General features: G+C 41.2%; 1 protein-coding gene across 2 annotated transcripts in view; it reads right to left on the bottom strand.

The window, feature by feature from the left end:
• Positions 1–12648: 12648 nt before the first annotated feature.
• The window catches only part of LOC121561491 (sodium/potassium-transporting ATPase subunit beta-3), a 49822-nt gene continuing 49116 nt past the window's right edge, over positions 12649–13354 (bottom strand). The window contains exon 7 of one of the 2 annotated variants that reach the window (XM_041874040.2): positions 12649–13072. In XM_041874040.2, coding sequence (XP_041729974.1) covers positions 12905–13072 — 168 coding nt within the window. In that variant the 3' untranslated portion in view covers positions 12649–12904. The remainder of the gene's footprint in view (positions 13073–13354) is intronic. The other variant, XM_045214906.1, reaches the window with a different exon arrangement.

A 13354-nucleotide genomic window follows, 5' to 3' on the forward strand; every position in this document is an offset into this window, starting at 1 on the left:
TATATTGTCTCTAACATCTCTGACCGCGTTTATCTTTCTGTCTTGGCTGCTTATAGCCTTCTTGCAGTAGGCCTATAAAACAGATAAGGACTTCTTAGTGTATGGGTCGCTCAGGTGGGTGTGTAGGGTATAGGGTTGGGGACCGTTCCCTCATGATAAGACAATAAATAAATACATAATATATTTATAATTTAGTTGAGAATGTATATCCCATATCTGCACAAAATTGAAAGCTCTCTCTGTCACAACTCCTGCTCGCAGACACACATGGGCTCTGGCATTTGCAACCATTTTCACTCACTTAACTCCACACTTTTCCAAACACACACCCCACCTTCCATCACAATACACAATACACACGCACATTTTTATCCCCACCATGTTGATTCCTACCTCATTTTGGGCTTTTGAGTACTTTTGTTTTCCAGTTCCTTATATTTGAAGAAATATTATTTCAATAATAATCCTTTCTTCTATTGCTGTCTTTTATCTATTTATAAATACTATAATTAGAAAGTCTAATACAAATTATTTTACAACATTCCCTATCTTGAATTGTATAGTGTATTTGTAATTTATTTCTTTATCACATTTTTATTTGTTCCTGTTTTTTTTATTACAATCCCTACCATGGATAGTATTGGGTATTCCATTATTCGACTTCTCTATGGGAACTTTGTATTATTTAGAATAGCCATGGAGAACTCTTGGTGTCTCAGAACAGTTGGTTATCAATGTACAGTTTATCGACTATGAGAGTTACACGTTTCCCTTTCAGTCTATTCACCTTGACGAGTGGGTACAGAACTTCGCGCCGTTCTGCAATTTCCTTCGGGAACTGATCATTCATGCCTATTTTGCCCAGGCTTTTAACCATTATTTTATCTTTAAAGAATGCAAATTTGGCAACGATTGGGCGCTCGTATCTCTGTCCTCTCTTCGAAACGGTGTACACGTTAGAGTTTGATTTTGTCGACAGCATCGCCTGGGATCTGTAGCGCTTTAAGAAATATTTATTTCAAGTTCCTTGGCGTACACATTACCGACAAACTGAAATGGTCCACCCACGCAGACAGTGCGGTGAAGAAGGCGCAACAGAGCCTCTTCAACCTCAGGAGGCTGAAGAAATTTGGCTTATCACCTAAATCCCTCACAAACTTTTACAGATGCACAATTGAGAGCATCCTGTCGGGCTGTATCACCGCCTGGTACGGCAACTGCACCGCCCACAACCGCAAGGCTCTCCAGAGGGTGGTGCGGTCTGCCGAACGCATTACCGGGGGCAAACTACCCGTCCTCCAAGACACATACAGCACCCAATGTCACAGGAAGGCCAAAAAGATCATCAAGGACATCAACCACCCGAGCCACTGCCTGTTCACCACGCTATCATCCAGAAGGCGAGGTCAGTACAGGTGCATCAAAGCTGGGACCGAGAGAATGAAAAACAGCTTCTATCTCAAGGCCATCAGACTGTTAAATAGCCATCACTAGCACATTAGAGGCTGCTGCTGCCTATTGAAATTATTGGCCACTTTAAGAAATGGAACACTAGTCACTTTAATAATGTTTACATATCTTGCACTACTCATCTCATATGTATATACTGCATTCTATTCTATAATATTCTACTGTATTTTAGTCCATGCCGCTCTGTCATTGCTTGTCCATATATGTATATATTCTTAAATCCCATTCCTTACTTTTTTGTTGTATTGGGTATATGTTGTGTAATTGTTAGATATTACTGCACTGTCGGAGCTAGACGCACAAGCATTTCGCTACACCCGCTATAACATCTGCTAAACACGGGTATGTGACAAATAACATTTGATTTGATTTGACAGTATCAGGATCTTCACCCTCATTTTCTTTGATACCGGTAAGTACCAGATTTTCTCGCATAGATCTAGTCTGTATTTCAAGTGGGGCTTCTCTCAGAAACATGTTCTCCTTTTTAAGTTCTTTAACGTCTGTTTCAATAGTATTGACTGTTCCTTTTAGCTTGTTTGTTTCTTCATTGTCACAGCTTTTTCATCACTGATCTCGAGACTCGCCTTCAACTCCTTTATGTCTTTACTGACTAGTTCAAGTATGCCCAATTTATAATTTAGCGACTTTAGCAAGTCGATTTCTACACATACCATTCCCGGTGGTGAAAAGCATAAATTGTCTGTATCCGTCAAGGAGTCTAGTTTTCTTTTGGGGATTGGTTCTCCATGCTTACTCTCCGACATGTTTGGGTGTTGATTGTATTGGTGATATTGGTCTATACCAGGGTTCTTCAATTCCGGTCCTGGAGGGCCGAAACACCTCTGTTTTTCATCCTCTCCTTCTAATCAGGGGCTAATTCAGACCTAGGACACCAGGTGAGTGCAATTAACTACCAGGTAGAAATAAAAAACAGAAGTGTTTCGGCCCTCGAGGACCAGAATTGAAGAACCCTGGTCTATACATTTCTCTAGTCTTATAATTTGTTTTGTGTTGTTATCCAGATTGAAGGTTATTGCCCATGAGAATGTGGAGTGAAGTGCTAATATTTAGTAAAATGTACAGACATTGAATCTTCTTGGGGCATTCTTGAGGCATTCTGGACCGCTGTCTTCAGTCCTCCATTTCCTTGCTGCTGTGCTGGGGAAGGCCCTTTCCTGTTTCAGCATGACAATGCCCCCGTGCACCAAACTTTCAACACTTTGTATAGTCCATGCCCTGACGAATTGAGGCTGTTCTGAGGGCAAAAGGTGGTGCAACTCAATAATGTTTTGGACACTCAGTGTACAGTGCTATGAATATGTATTTTCCCCTTTTCTAATTTTCTCTACTTTTGCATATTTGTGATACTGAATGTTATCAGATCTTCAACCAAAAGCTAATATTAGATAAAGGGAACATAAGTGAACAAATAACACAACAATTACATATTTATTTCATTTATGTCGTAAACAAAGTTATGCAACACCCAATTCCCCTGTGTGAAAAAGTAATTGCCCCCTTATACTCAATAACTGGTTGTGCCACCTTTAGCTGCAATGACTCCAACCAAATGCTTCCTGGAGTTGTTGTAGTTGTCAACATGAAGTTCATTACTGTTGTATCTTCATGTCTAAGAAATACTCAAGAAAACAACTGTTCTTTGAAACATAAATCCTTTATTCAAGTTAACCGGAGCTGTACAAGTATCGTGCATTGAGCTGAGATCTCCCGCTCTCCTACTCCTCTGCGCGGGCTGCGTGTCCCCTAAGTGATCACGTGGCCGCCGATACAATATACCACATCCCCCTTATCAAGATATGCCTTTTCCCTTATAAGATATAACAATTACAATAACAATTCTCTATAAATCCTGATGACTTATTTGCATAGTGAACACTGCATTTCCTCAATCAGCCTCTGAGGTGCTTTTGCTTCTCTACCTGACCGTCTCATTTCAACAGACTGCCCTGGTGGGTCTGACACAGGAGTGTCTGGGCTTGAAGTTGTCTGACCTGTAATGTCACTCTCTTGCCTGTCTGTTTGCTCACACTCAGGTACATGTAGCAAGTGTCTCCTATTTCTCCTGTATGTAACTCCCTCAGGTGTCATATGACCTGGTTGCCACTGTTTTCACCACATCGGCCTCAACGCTCCATGTTTTACCATCATGCATTTTCACCCTATCGTTTGGACTGAGTGCACTGAGCACCTTGGACCCTTTGTCACAGTACCCTTTCTGTTCACTCTTTTCTCTCCATTTGTTAAGAATGACCTTGTCATCCTTCTCTGTTTCTACGAGTACTGGCAACCTAGTTTTGAGTTTCCTGTTGAACAACAGCTCTGCAGGAGACAGACCATGTTTTAGTGGAGTAGCCCTGTAGCTTAACAAAACTAGATATGGATCTGTCTTTGAGTCAAGAGCTTTCTTAAGCAGTAGTTTCACTGTTTTGACACTGTTCTCGACTAACTCATTAGACTGTGGGTACAGTGAGCTGGATGTGACATACTTGAACCCGTATGTACGGTTTAGCAAAATCACTGAAAGCTGAACAGCTGAACTACCTCTGCGACCCCATGATGCGCAAATAATGACTTAATGTGAGATATCACCTGACTAGCAGTAGTGTCCTTCAGTAAAGATACAGTTATGTTGTTCCACCATCTTTAATGACTTCACAACATAGTAACGAATTTGACATGATTGTTCTTTAAGTCCCCACCAACCATTTCCCACATACTTTTATGAGGGAATGTTGTTTCATTATCCACTTTGGATGTTGGAGTTTTGGCGGGAATACTTAATAAATAAATAAATAAATTGGTCATTTAGCAGACGCTCTTATCCAGAGCGACTTACAGGAGCAATTAGGGTTAAGTGCTCCTTTGATAACAAAGGGATCCTTTCTCCCAATACTTCATGGCAAGGAAGAGAAAGTCTCTACAAGGAATTTACAACCGGTCATAAAACTGGCCCCCAGGAAAGGGGGTGTTCAAACTTTTGCCTAGCAGGAATCTTTGATCCTCAGCCAATGAGGGCAAGTCATGACATGTGTATGTTAGACCCTTCTTTGCAATAGTAACCAAAGGTTTATGATCTGTTTCGGCCCACACTGTTTTACCATAGATAAACACATGGAATTTCTCACATGCATATGACAGTGCCAATGCCTCTTTCTCAATCTGAGCATAGTTACACTCAGAAGTTGTCAGTGCCCTGGAGGCATATGTGACTGGGCGCCATCTAGTGCCATATTGCTGTAACAACACTGCACCTAAAGCTGCTTTAGCGGCATCTGCTGAGATTTTGGTTTTGTGCTTTTTGTCATAGAACCTCCCTACTGGAGCATGCATGATTAATGCCTTGAGCTCCTCAAACTCTTTCTGGTGATTACTGTTCCAACACCACTCTGTAGTTTTACACAGTAGACTTCTCATCTGACTCGTGTGAGTTGCCAGATTAGGTACAAATTTGTCGACATAATTAACCATACCTAAGAACCTTTGTACACCCTCTTGATCAGTAGGCAGTGGCATGTTCTTGATGGCTGTCACTTTGCTCTGGTCTATCTGAACACCTTCACATGTTAGTTTTTCACCAAAGAAGGTTATTTCTGTCTTTCTTAATTTACATTTGTCTGAGTTTAGCTTTAGCCCATTAGCTCTGGCTAGATCAAGTGCTGCTTTCAACCTTGTGTCGTGCTAATCAAGAGTCTGACCCCATATTAGCACATCATCAATGGACACTTTTGTGCCTTGCACACTCTCAAATATCTGTTGGACTGTCCTATGAAAGACTTCTGGTGCTGAAGTGAGACCAAACGGGAGCCTTTTAAATGAGTACCTACCAAAAGGAGTATTTAAAGTACAAAGCCTTGTACTCTCCTTGTCTAGACTGATCTGCCAAAACCTTGAGGAGGCGTCTAGCTTTGAGAAGTATTTAGCCCCTGCTATGTCCCCGAATATCTCCCCTCTAGTAGGCAGCTGAGTGTTCCCTTTTTACATACTTTAGCTCTTTTGGATCAATACACAGTCTGAGCGAGCCGTCTTTCTTCTCAACTATTACTAGTGAGTGGACCTATTCAGTAGGCTCTTCTACTTTGTCTAGGATATCTAAGGACTCTAGCCTCCGTAACTCTGCTTTTAGCTTGTGTCTTAGTGATAATGGTACCTTTCTAGGTGCATGGATCACTGGTCTATTTGGCTGCTCTAACTCGATTTTGTGCTGCACCTTGAGTTTTCCTATTCCCTGAAAAACATCAGCATATGCATCCTCAACATTTAGTCATTTCACCATTCCCTGTATGAACCCGTTTCACTAGACCCAGTAAGTTACATAACTTGAACCTCTTAAGGACCTGACCCTTTATTTCAATTTTCGCCTAAAATGACATACCCAAATCCAACTGCGTGTAGCTCAGGACCTGAAGCAAGGATATGTATATTCTTGAAACCATTTGAAAGGAAACACTTTGAAGTTTGTGGAAATGTGAAATTAATTTAGGAGAATATAACACATTAGATCTGGTAAAAGATAATACAAACAAGAAAACATGCATTTTCAAAAAAAAATGGTTCCATCATCTTTGAAATGCAAGAGAAAGGCCACAATATAATATTGCAGTTTAGGGGCAATTTAGATTTTGGCCACGAGATGGCAGCAGTGTGTGTGCAAAGTTTCAGATTGATCCAGTGAAGCATTGCAATACTGGACTACTTTGTATCAAGTCTGCCCAAATGTGCCGAATTGGTCAATTGATACATTTTCAAGTACATAACTATAGAGAACATACAAAAATGATATGGTAATACAAAATGTAAGTTTACACACTCCCAGGAATGTCATACATGATGGATCATTAGCTTATACACTAACTTTCACACATCTAGATGGCCGGGCGGGGTGGGTGTGGAGCCAGAGACAGCAAGGGTTTGAATATTTGAATATAAGAATGGATTTATCAAACAAAACTATGCTACATTTTATCTCTGGGACCCCCAGGATGACAAATCAGAGCAAAATTACTGAATGTAAGTACATTATTTACCTTCAACGGTGAATGTATCAAACCAGTTGCCGTGATAGGTTTTTTATTGTTGTGCACTCTCCTCAAACAATAGCATGGTATTTTGTCACTGTAATAGCTACTGTAAATTGGACAGTGCAGTTAGATTAACAAGTATTTCAGCTTTCTGCCCATATAAGACATGTCTATGTCCTGGAAAGTTTGCTGTTACTTACAACAGAACCTTGTGAGATTTATCATCTACCTCCAGCACCAATGTGCATGTCCCTGAAGTGACGATTGCTTCACCACTGTAAGCTTTCAGTCTTATCCTTTGTTTTGTGTTCACCACTGGTTTTACCTGTAACCGTAACAATTCAGTCTCTGGAAGGATGTTGACCTGTGCTCCAGTGTCAAGTTTGAACACAATGTCAGTTCCATGAGTCTTGTAGGTAGCAGTCCAGTCCTCGTCTGGTCCTGCAAATGCGACTGTTCCCACAAAGAGGTCACCCAAAGACTCCTCACTGTACTCGTTGTCACTGCTGTTGTCCTGGTCCTCGTTGACACAGTGTACTGTATTTTGTTGTGAAGTGGTTCTTTGTTGCGAAGTGGTTCTTCATGCCACAGTTGTAACACTCTTTTCTTTATGCTGGGCACCGGTGAGGTCTGTGCTCTCCTCCGCAGTGGCCGCACGAGCGCTGGTTCATTCTGACATCTACTGTTGAAAACATACCTCTCACATATCTAATTTCTTCTGGGGGTACAAAAATACTGACATTTGGCTAATACCAGTTCATAATCTGCTTGCTCTTCAATCCGTTAGCTGACAGCTGTTGTAGACATCAATGGCGCCCGAGCCAGCTACTGTGAGAAACAGTGCGACCTTTTGTGCGTTGTCTTTTTCAGCCTCTCCTATCGTCTTCAGCTAGAGGGTGAGACGCTGCTTGAACCGCTTCCATTGCTCTTCAATGTTGCCGTTAAGTTTCAGTTCTTTTGGAGGCTTTAGCTGCTTCATGTCGTTAGCCAGCTTGCACTGCAAAATGACTAGCCACATGCACTGCACGCTCTGTTAGCTCCTGCGTGGTTATTTTCACCTCAGTATCGTTAGCCCAGTGGTTACTTAGCTAACGTTAGCTAGTTGACATGAAGCCTCTTGGCGCCGTTCAGCATTTTTGACCAAAGCCTGATGATGGATGAGTCAAAGGCGAGTTCTGTCACTCATGGTACCTTGTTGTATCTTCTGGTCTAAGAAATACTAAAGAAAACAACTGTTCTTTGAAACATAAGTCCTTCTTTATTCAAGTTAACCAGAGCTGTACAAGTATCGTGCATTGAGCTGAGATCTCCCGCTCTCCACTCCTCTGTGTGGGCTGCACGTCCCCTAAGTGGTCACGTGGCCTCCGATACACTATCCCACAATTACTGACTTCTCACCAGTGATGTAACATCATGACTAGTCAACTTTTCCACTCTTCCACTCTTGTGAAACCAGTCATGGAAGCAAACTGAAAAGCATATCAATATGACAAGCATTTCCTCTCCTTTCTCACAGTGAAGTATACAACGCTGTGACCTTATTCATCATTTTAATTTTATGGCCTTTTAACTTGCAATGATGAAACTTGGAGACGCAAGCACAATGGGTAGGCTACTGCAGCCTGTGATGACAATGCAAAGCATTGGGCAATGACAGTCCTACCAAATTTTACCTTTTGGCACTCTCTAATGTTTTAATTATATGCCCAACTTTCTCTGTTTCTTACTAAGTTTAATATTAGCCAATATCAACTGTCAGTAATAACCGCACATATTTTTTAATTAACCCTTATTTTACCAGGTAAGTTGACTGAGAACACATTCTTATTTCCAGCAACACCTTGGGGAATAGTTACAGGGGAAGAGGAGGGGGGATAAATGAGCCAATTGGAAGCTGGGGATGATTAGGTGACCATGATGGTATGAGGGCCAGATTGGGAATTTAGCCAGGACACCAGGGTTAACACCCCTACTCTTACGATAAGTGCCATGGGATTTTTAGTGACCACAGAGAGTCAGGACACTTGTTTAACGTCCCATCCAAAAGACAGCACCCTACACAGGGCAATGTCCCCAATCACTGCCCTGGAGCATTGGGATATTTTTCTTTAGACAAGAGGAAAGAGTACCTCTTACTGGACCTCCAACACCATCTGGTCTCCCATCCAGGGACCGACCAGGACCAATGCTGCTTAGCTTCAGAGGCAAGCCAGCAGTGAGATTTACATTTACATTGTTAGTCATTTAGCAGACACTCTTATCCAGAGCGACTTACAGTTAGTGAGTGCATACATTTTCATACTGGCCCCCCGTGGGAAATGAACCCACAACCCTGGCATTGCAAGCGCCATGCTCTACCAACTGAGCTACAGGGGACTATGCAGGGTGGTATGCTACTTGCATATTTAACTGCCAATTTACTTTTTTATTATATTTTTTATTTAAAAAAAATTATTAATTCTCTTCGGAGGACACATTTCTTTTTTGTTTTTACAGCTTTTTTGCTACATATACATACATTTCCCATTTACATTTTCCATATACATATTCCATACATGGTACTTTTATATACAGCAATCACATAACAATTATACATTACTGAACATAAACTCTTAATCCCACCCCTCAGCCACTCTCAGTCCATCCCACCTATCACCATAGACCACCCTCGTTTGGTTTCCATGTGATTCTGTCTCTTCACAGCAAAATCTACAGAGCTGAGATTGTGGTATGCCCGATATAGCATTCTGTTGGAGGTAAGAATTTTGTATAATAATTTACAATGAAAAACTCAGTGTTGAATCAATTGTTGTATTTTGTATCAGTTCATATACCATGTGCTATGGAATCAGTACATCAAAAATTTATTCACATTTATTTTGCAACCTGTATGGAGCAGCTGTCAACATTTTTGTCATGAAATGAAACTGGTATATTTTTATATTTATGCCGATCCTTGTATCTTTAATATATGGCAGGCAAACAAGTTCCCTACTTTCTCCCTCTTCCACTTGCCTCCTCCATATTTGTGGTAATGCAGCAATCAGTTGGTTGTAAGTTTGGATTGAGCAGACATTCCCATACAGTGCATTCAGGAAATATTCAGACCACTTCCCTTTTTCCACATTTTGTTACATTACAGCCTTGTTCTAAAATTGATTAAATAATTGTTTTCCCTCATCAATCTACACACAATACCCCATAATGACAGTGAAAACAGGTTTGTAGAAATGTTTGCACATTTATTAAATATAAAAAACAGAAATACCTTATTTACATAAGTATTAAGACCCTTTGCTCGAAATTGAACTCAGGTGGATCCTGTTTCCATTGATCATCCATGAGATGTTTCTACAACTTGATTGGAGTCCACCTGTGGTAAATTCAATTGATTATTGTCTCATAGCAAAGAGTCTGAATACTTATGTCACGACTTCCGCCAAGGCTGCCCGCCCCCCCTCCTGGTTCGGGCAGGCTTCGGCGTTCGTCATCACCGGAGTACTAGCTACTGCCGATCCCATTCTCATCACTCCACTTGTCATGTCTTGTCAATCACACACACACCTGGTGCTCATTCCCTTAATTAGTATGTGTATATGTGCTCCCTCTGTTCCCCTTGTCTTTGTGATGTGTATATGTGCTCCCTCTGTTCCCCTTGTCTTTGTGAGTGATTGTTTGTTGTGAGAGTGTGTAGCTCGGTTGAGCTACTATTCTCAGTGTTTATGCCAAGGTGGATGTTTTCCCTTGTTAGTTTCGTTTTGACGCTTGGAGTGTTTGATTTATGTAAACGGAATAAACTCTGGACTTCGGTATTTTACCTCATGCGCCTAACTCCTTCCTTCTCAACTTATGTAAATAAGGTATTTCTGATGATTAATATTTGCAATGTTAAGCATGCTGTAGCTGCAACTGTGTAAACCTACAATTGTCCTAATATTCCACCCACTCAAAGCTCCCCCTACATCTAGGTCTGTTGTCACTAAGACCATCTCCCTGACTCATGACGCACCTGTGGGTCCTAAGGCAAACCCTTGGCCGCCATAGGCGTGGGTCAGCGGGAAATATGGGCAGTCCCATGATAACATAATTAAATACTGCCACCCTTCACTCACACATTCAAACCCCCATAGGTCTATTGCATATCTATGAGGGTGCTTTTTAAGAGAACTAACCAAATAACATGGAAAATAATAAAAATAATATTAATAGAAATAATAACAGCACAATATTATAGATTCATTAAGAAAGCAAAGGCTATAAGCATCTCAGCCCAGCCTGCTCAGTTCATTGGATCTAATTGTTCGAAAAAATGATAAAACATTAAGAGAAAAATACCTCTAAATATCGGAATACCAGTTCTTTATGTCCATTATGCACGCTGCATATCGGCAGAGAGACATATTTCATATCCTGTTATATTCCTGTTATATTCCGACAATAAGGAAGAAAGAAAAATGATTTTAATAGCCGCTAAAAAATACTTCTAAAGCTATTTACAATCGACAGCCATGGCACAATAGGGATACCTAGTCAGTCTTCCGCATTTAATCCAAGAGGTGCGGGGGGATGCCTTTATCGACATACACGTCATCCGCGCCCAGGGAACAGTGGGTTATCTGCTTTGCTAAGGGTTGAACGACAGATTTTCTGGCCCAACGCTCCTACCCGCCAGGTTACCTGCGGCCATCAAAGAAGACATGCAATACTGACAATCTAGAGCGAGTAAACCTGTAAAACCAACCCTCTCTCCACCCACCCACATTTTGTTTTTATTCCAGGGTCGTTGCGCTATCACCTCGGCGGTTTTACACAGGCCTATATCATTAGGATCAAGAATACAAGGGTAGCGTATGTAGTTCATGTAAAAATACAATATACTTCTCGCTAAGAGAAGTGCTGCCATAGGCCAGTTATTGTGTTGGCTCTGCCAAATTTTAATCGGTTTAACCCAGTGTTTACCAGCCAGCCGTACACTAATAGAGACAACAACCCTGTTGACAATACCCAATCAATTTGAGATTTATTTTAAATGTAAAATGATAATGACACGAATTATTTTAGGATCGCATAGGCCTACTCCAGTAGAGAACCTAGACAGGTTTTTAATTATGTAATCCTTTATCATAGCCCTACATTAGATCTATTCATATTTATTTCGTTTTCTCTTAAATTCTATTAGTTCAGATTCACATCCGCCATATTAACTGGGTGGTTTGAGCCCTGAATGCTGATAGGCTGACAGCCGTATATCAGACCATATACCATGGATATGACAAAACATTTATTTTTACTGCTCTAATTATACTGAATAAAAATATAAATGCAACATGCAACAATTTGAAAGATTTTACTGAGTTACAGTTTATATAAGGAAATCAGTCAATTTAAATAAATACATTTGGCCCTAATCTATGGATTTCACATGACTGTGCACGGGTGCAGCCATGGATGGGCCTGGGAGGGCACAGACCCACCCACCATATGTGGGCAGCATGTCAACACAATACTACAAAGCATTCAACTCCACATTAAAATCCTGGGCTCTGATTTAAAGTTGCATTGTTGACAATGGCTGACATCCGCAGCATTTACCGTGTGTGATCTCTGCGAATGTCAGGGAAATTGCCATTGAAAGTCACATTTTCAACAGTGCAGTGCACTTGTCCTTTAATTGAATCCCAGCCATGGCACTAAAAGTAAGACGCAAACTGAGATATTTCTTTAAAATCATATTTATTTCAAATTTGTTCTCATACCTTAAAGCATCTGTACAAAGTACAGTTCCCATAGGGGTGTAAAAATCTCTTCCCTTAGATGTTGGACAGGTAGGGTGAATTATAAGCAGATATATTTTTGTGCATTTTTCATCCTTAATGTATTCTCTTAAACAATAATCTTAAATGACAGCTATTCATTATTTCTTAGTTTGATTTCTTACAGCATTCAGACATAGTGAGCTAAAGACAGAAACAGTGTTTATAGCCATCAAGTATGTACATACAGAAACAACACGTCACACACAGCAGACTGCACAGCACTACGGGAGACCACATCAACTCAATGCTCCAAATACAGCTATATACAGGTCCCTACTATGGCACGATGTCAATACATCACCACTGACTATAATGGAGGGAGGGGGGGGCAGGGAGGTGGAGGAGTCAGTGACATATGATATGGGATGGGGATTTAAAAACGAATATAAGGAGCACACCACCATGTTACCATAGCTTCCCCTGATCCACCCTTTCCAGTAGCCAAGGGGGAAGGGCCTGGTCCTGGCCGGATGGAAGGGGGAAGTGGATTGAGGAGGACGGTTCATTGGAGTTGGGTGAGGGCATTGATTACACACAAAGACGGCATTGTGCAGCTCTGGTGGTTTTCCTGAACCACTACTCGACCACTTTGACCCTGAATGTGACGCGCCCCAGGAACTTGTCGCGGTCGTCACTGTTCCGCAGGTCCGAGCCCTCAATCTTACACTCAATGGTCAGCTCGTTGTTGTAGTCCTCCTTGGTCAGCAGAAGCTTGACCGCGACCAGGGGCTGAACGTAGGTTGACTGATAAACACACAGGGAGAGATGGAGGGAGACCACTGTTAATTCACATATGCACAGACGTGCGCACATCCACACACATAACAGTGGTTGTCATGACAATACACTGGCATTCATTTTGCACTCAATGCCTCAGGTGAATATAGTCCACCCCCATACTGTACATTTCCCAGCATTCTCATCTCCCTAGACTGCCTTGACAATAGTAACATTTTCTATCTGTAATTACAATTAAATTATTCTGCATTCTATCTCATGAACAGTTTCCTTCTCAATATAAATATG

Source organism: Coregonus clupeaformis, unplaced genomic scaffold (assembly GCF_020615455.1).
Source record: "Coregonus clupeaformis isolate EN_2021a unplaced genomic scaffold, ASM2061545v1 scaf0334, whole genome shotgun sequence".
NCBI classification, from domain to species: Eukaryota; Metazoa; Chordata; class Actinopteri; order Salmoniformes; family Salmonidae; genus Coregonus; species Coregonus clupeaformis.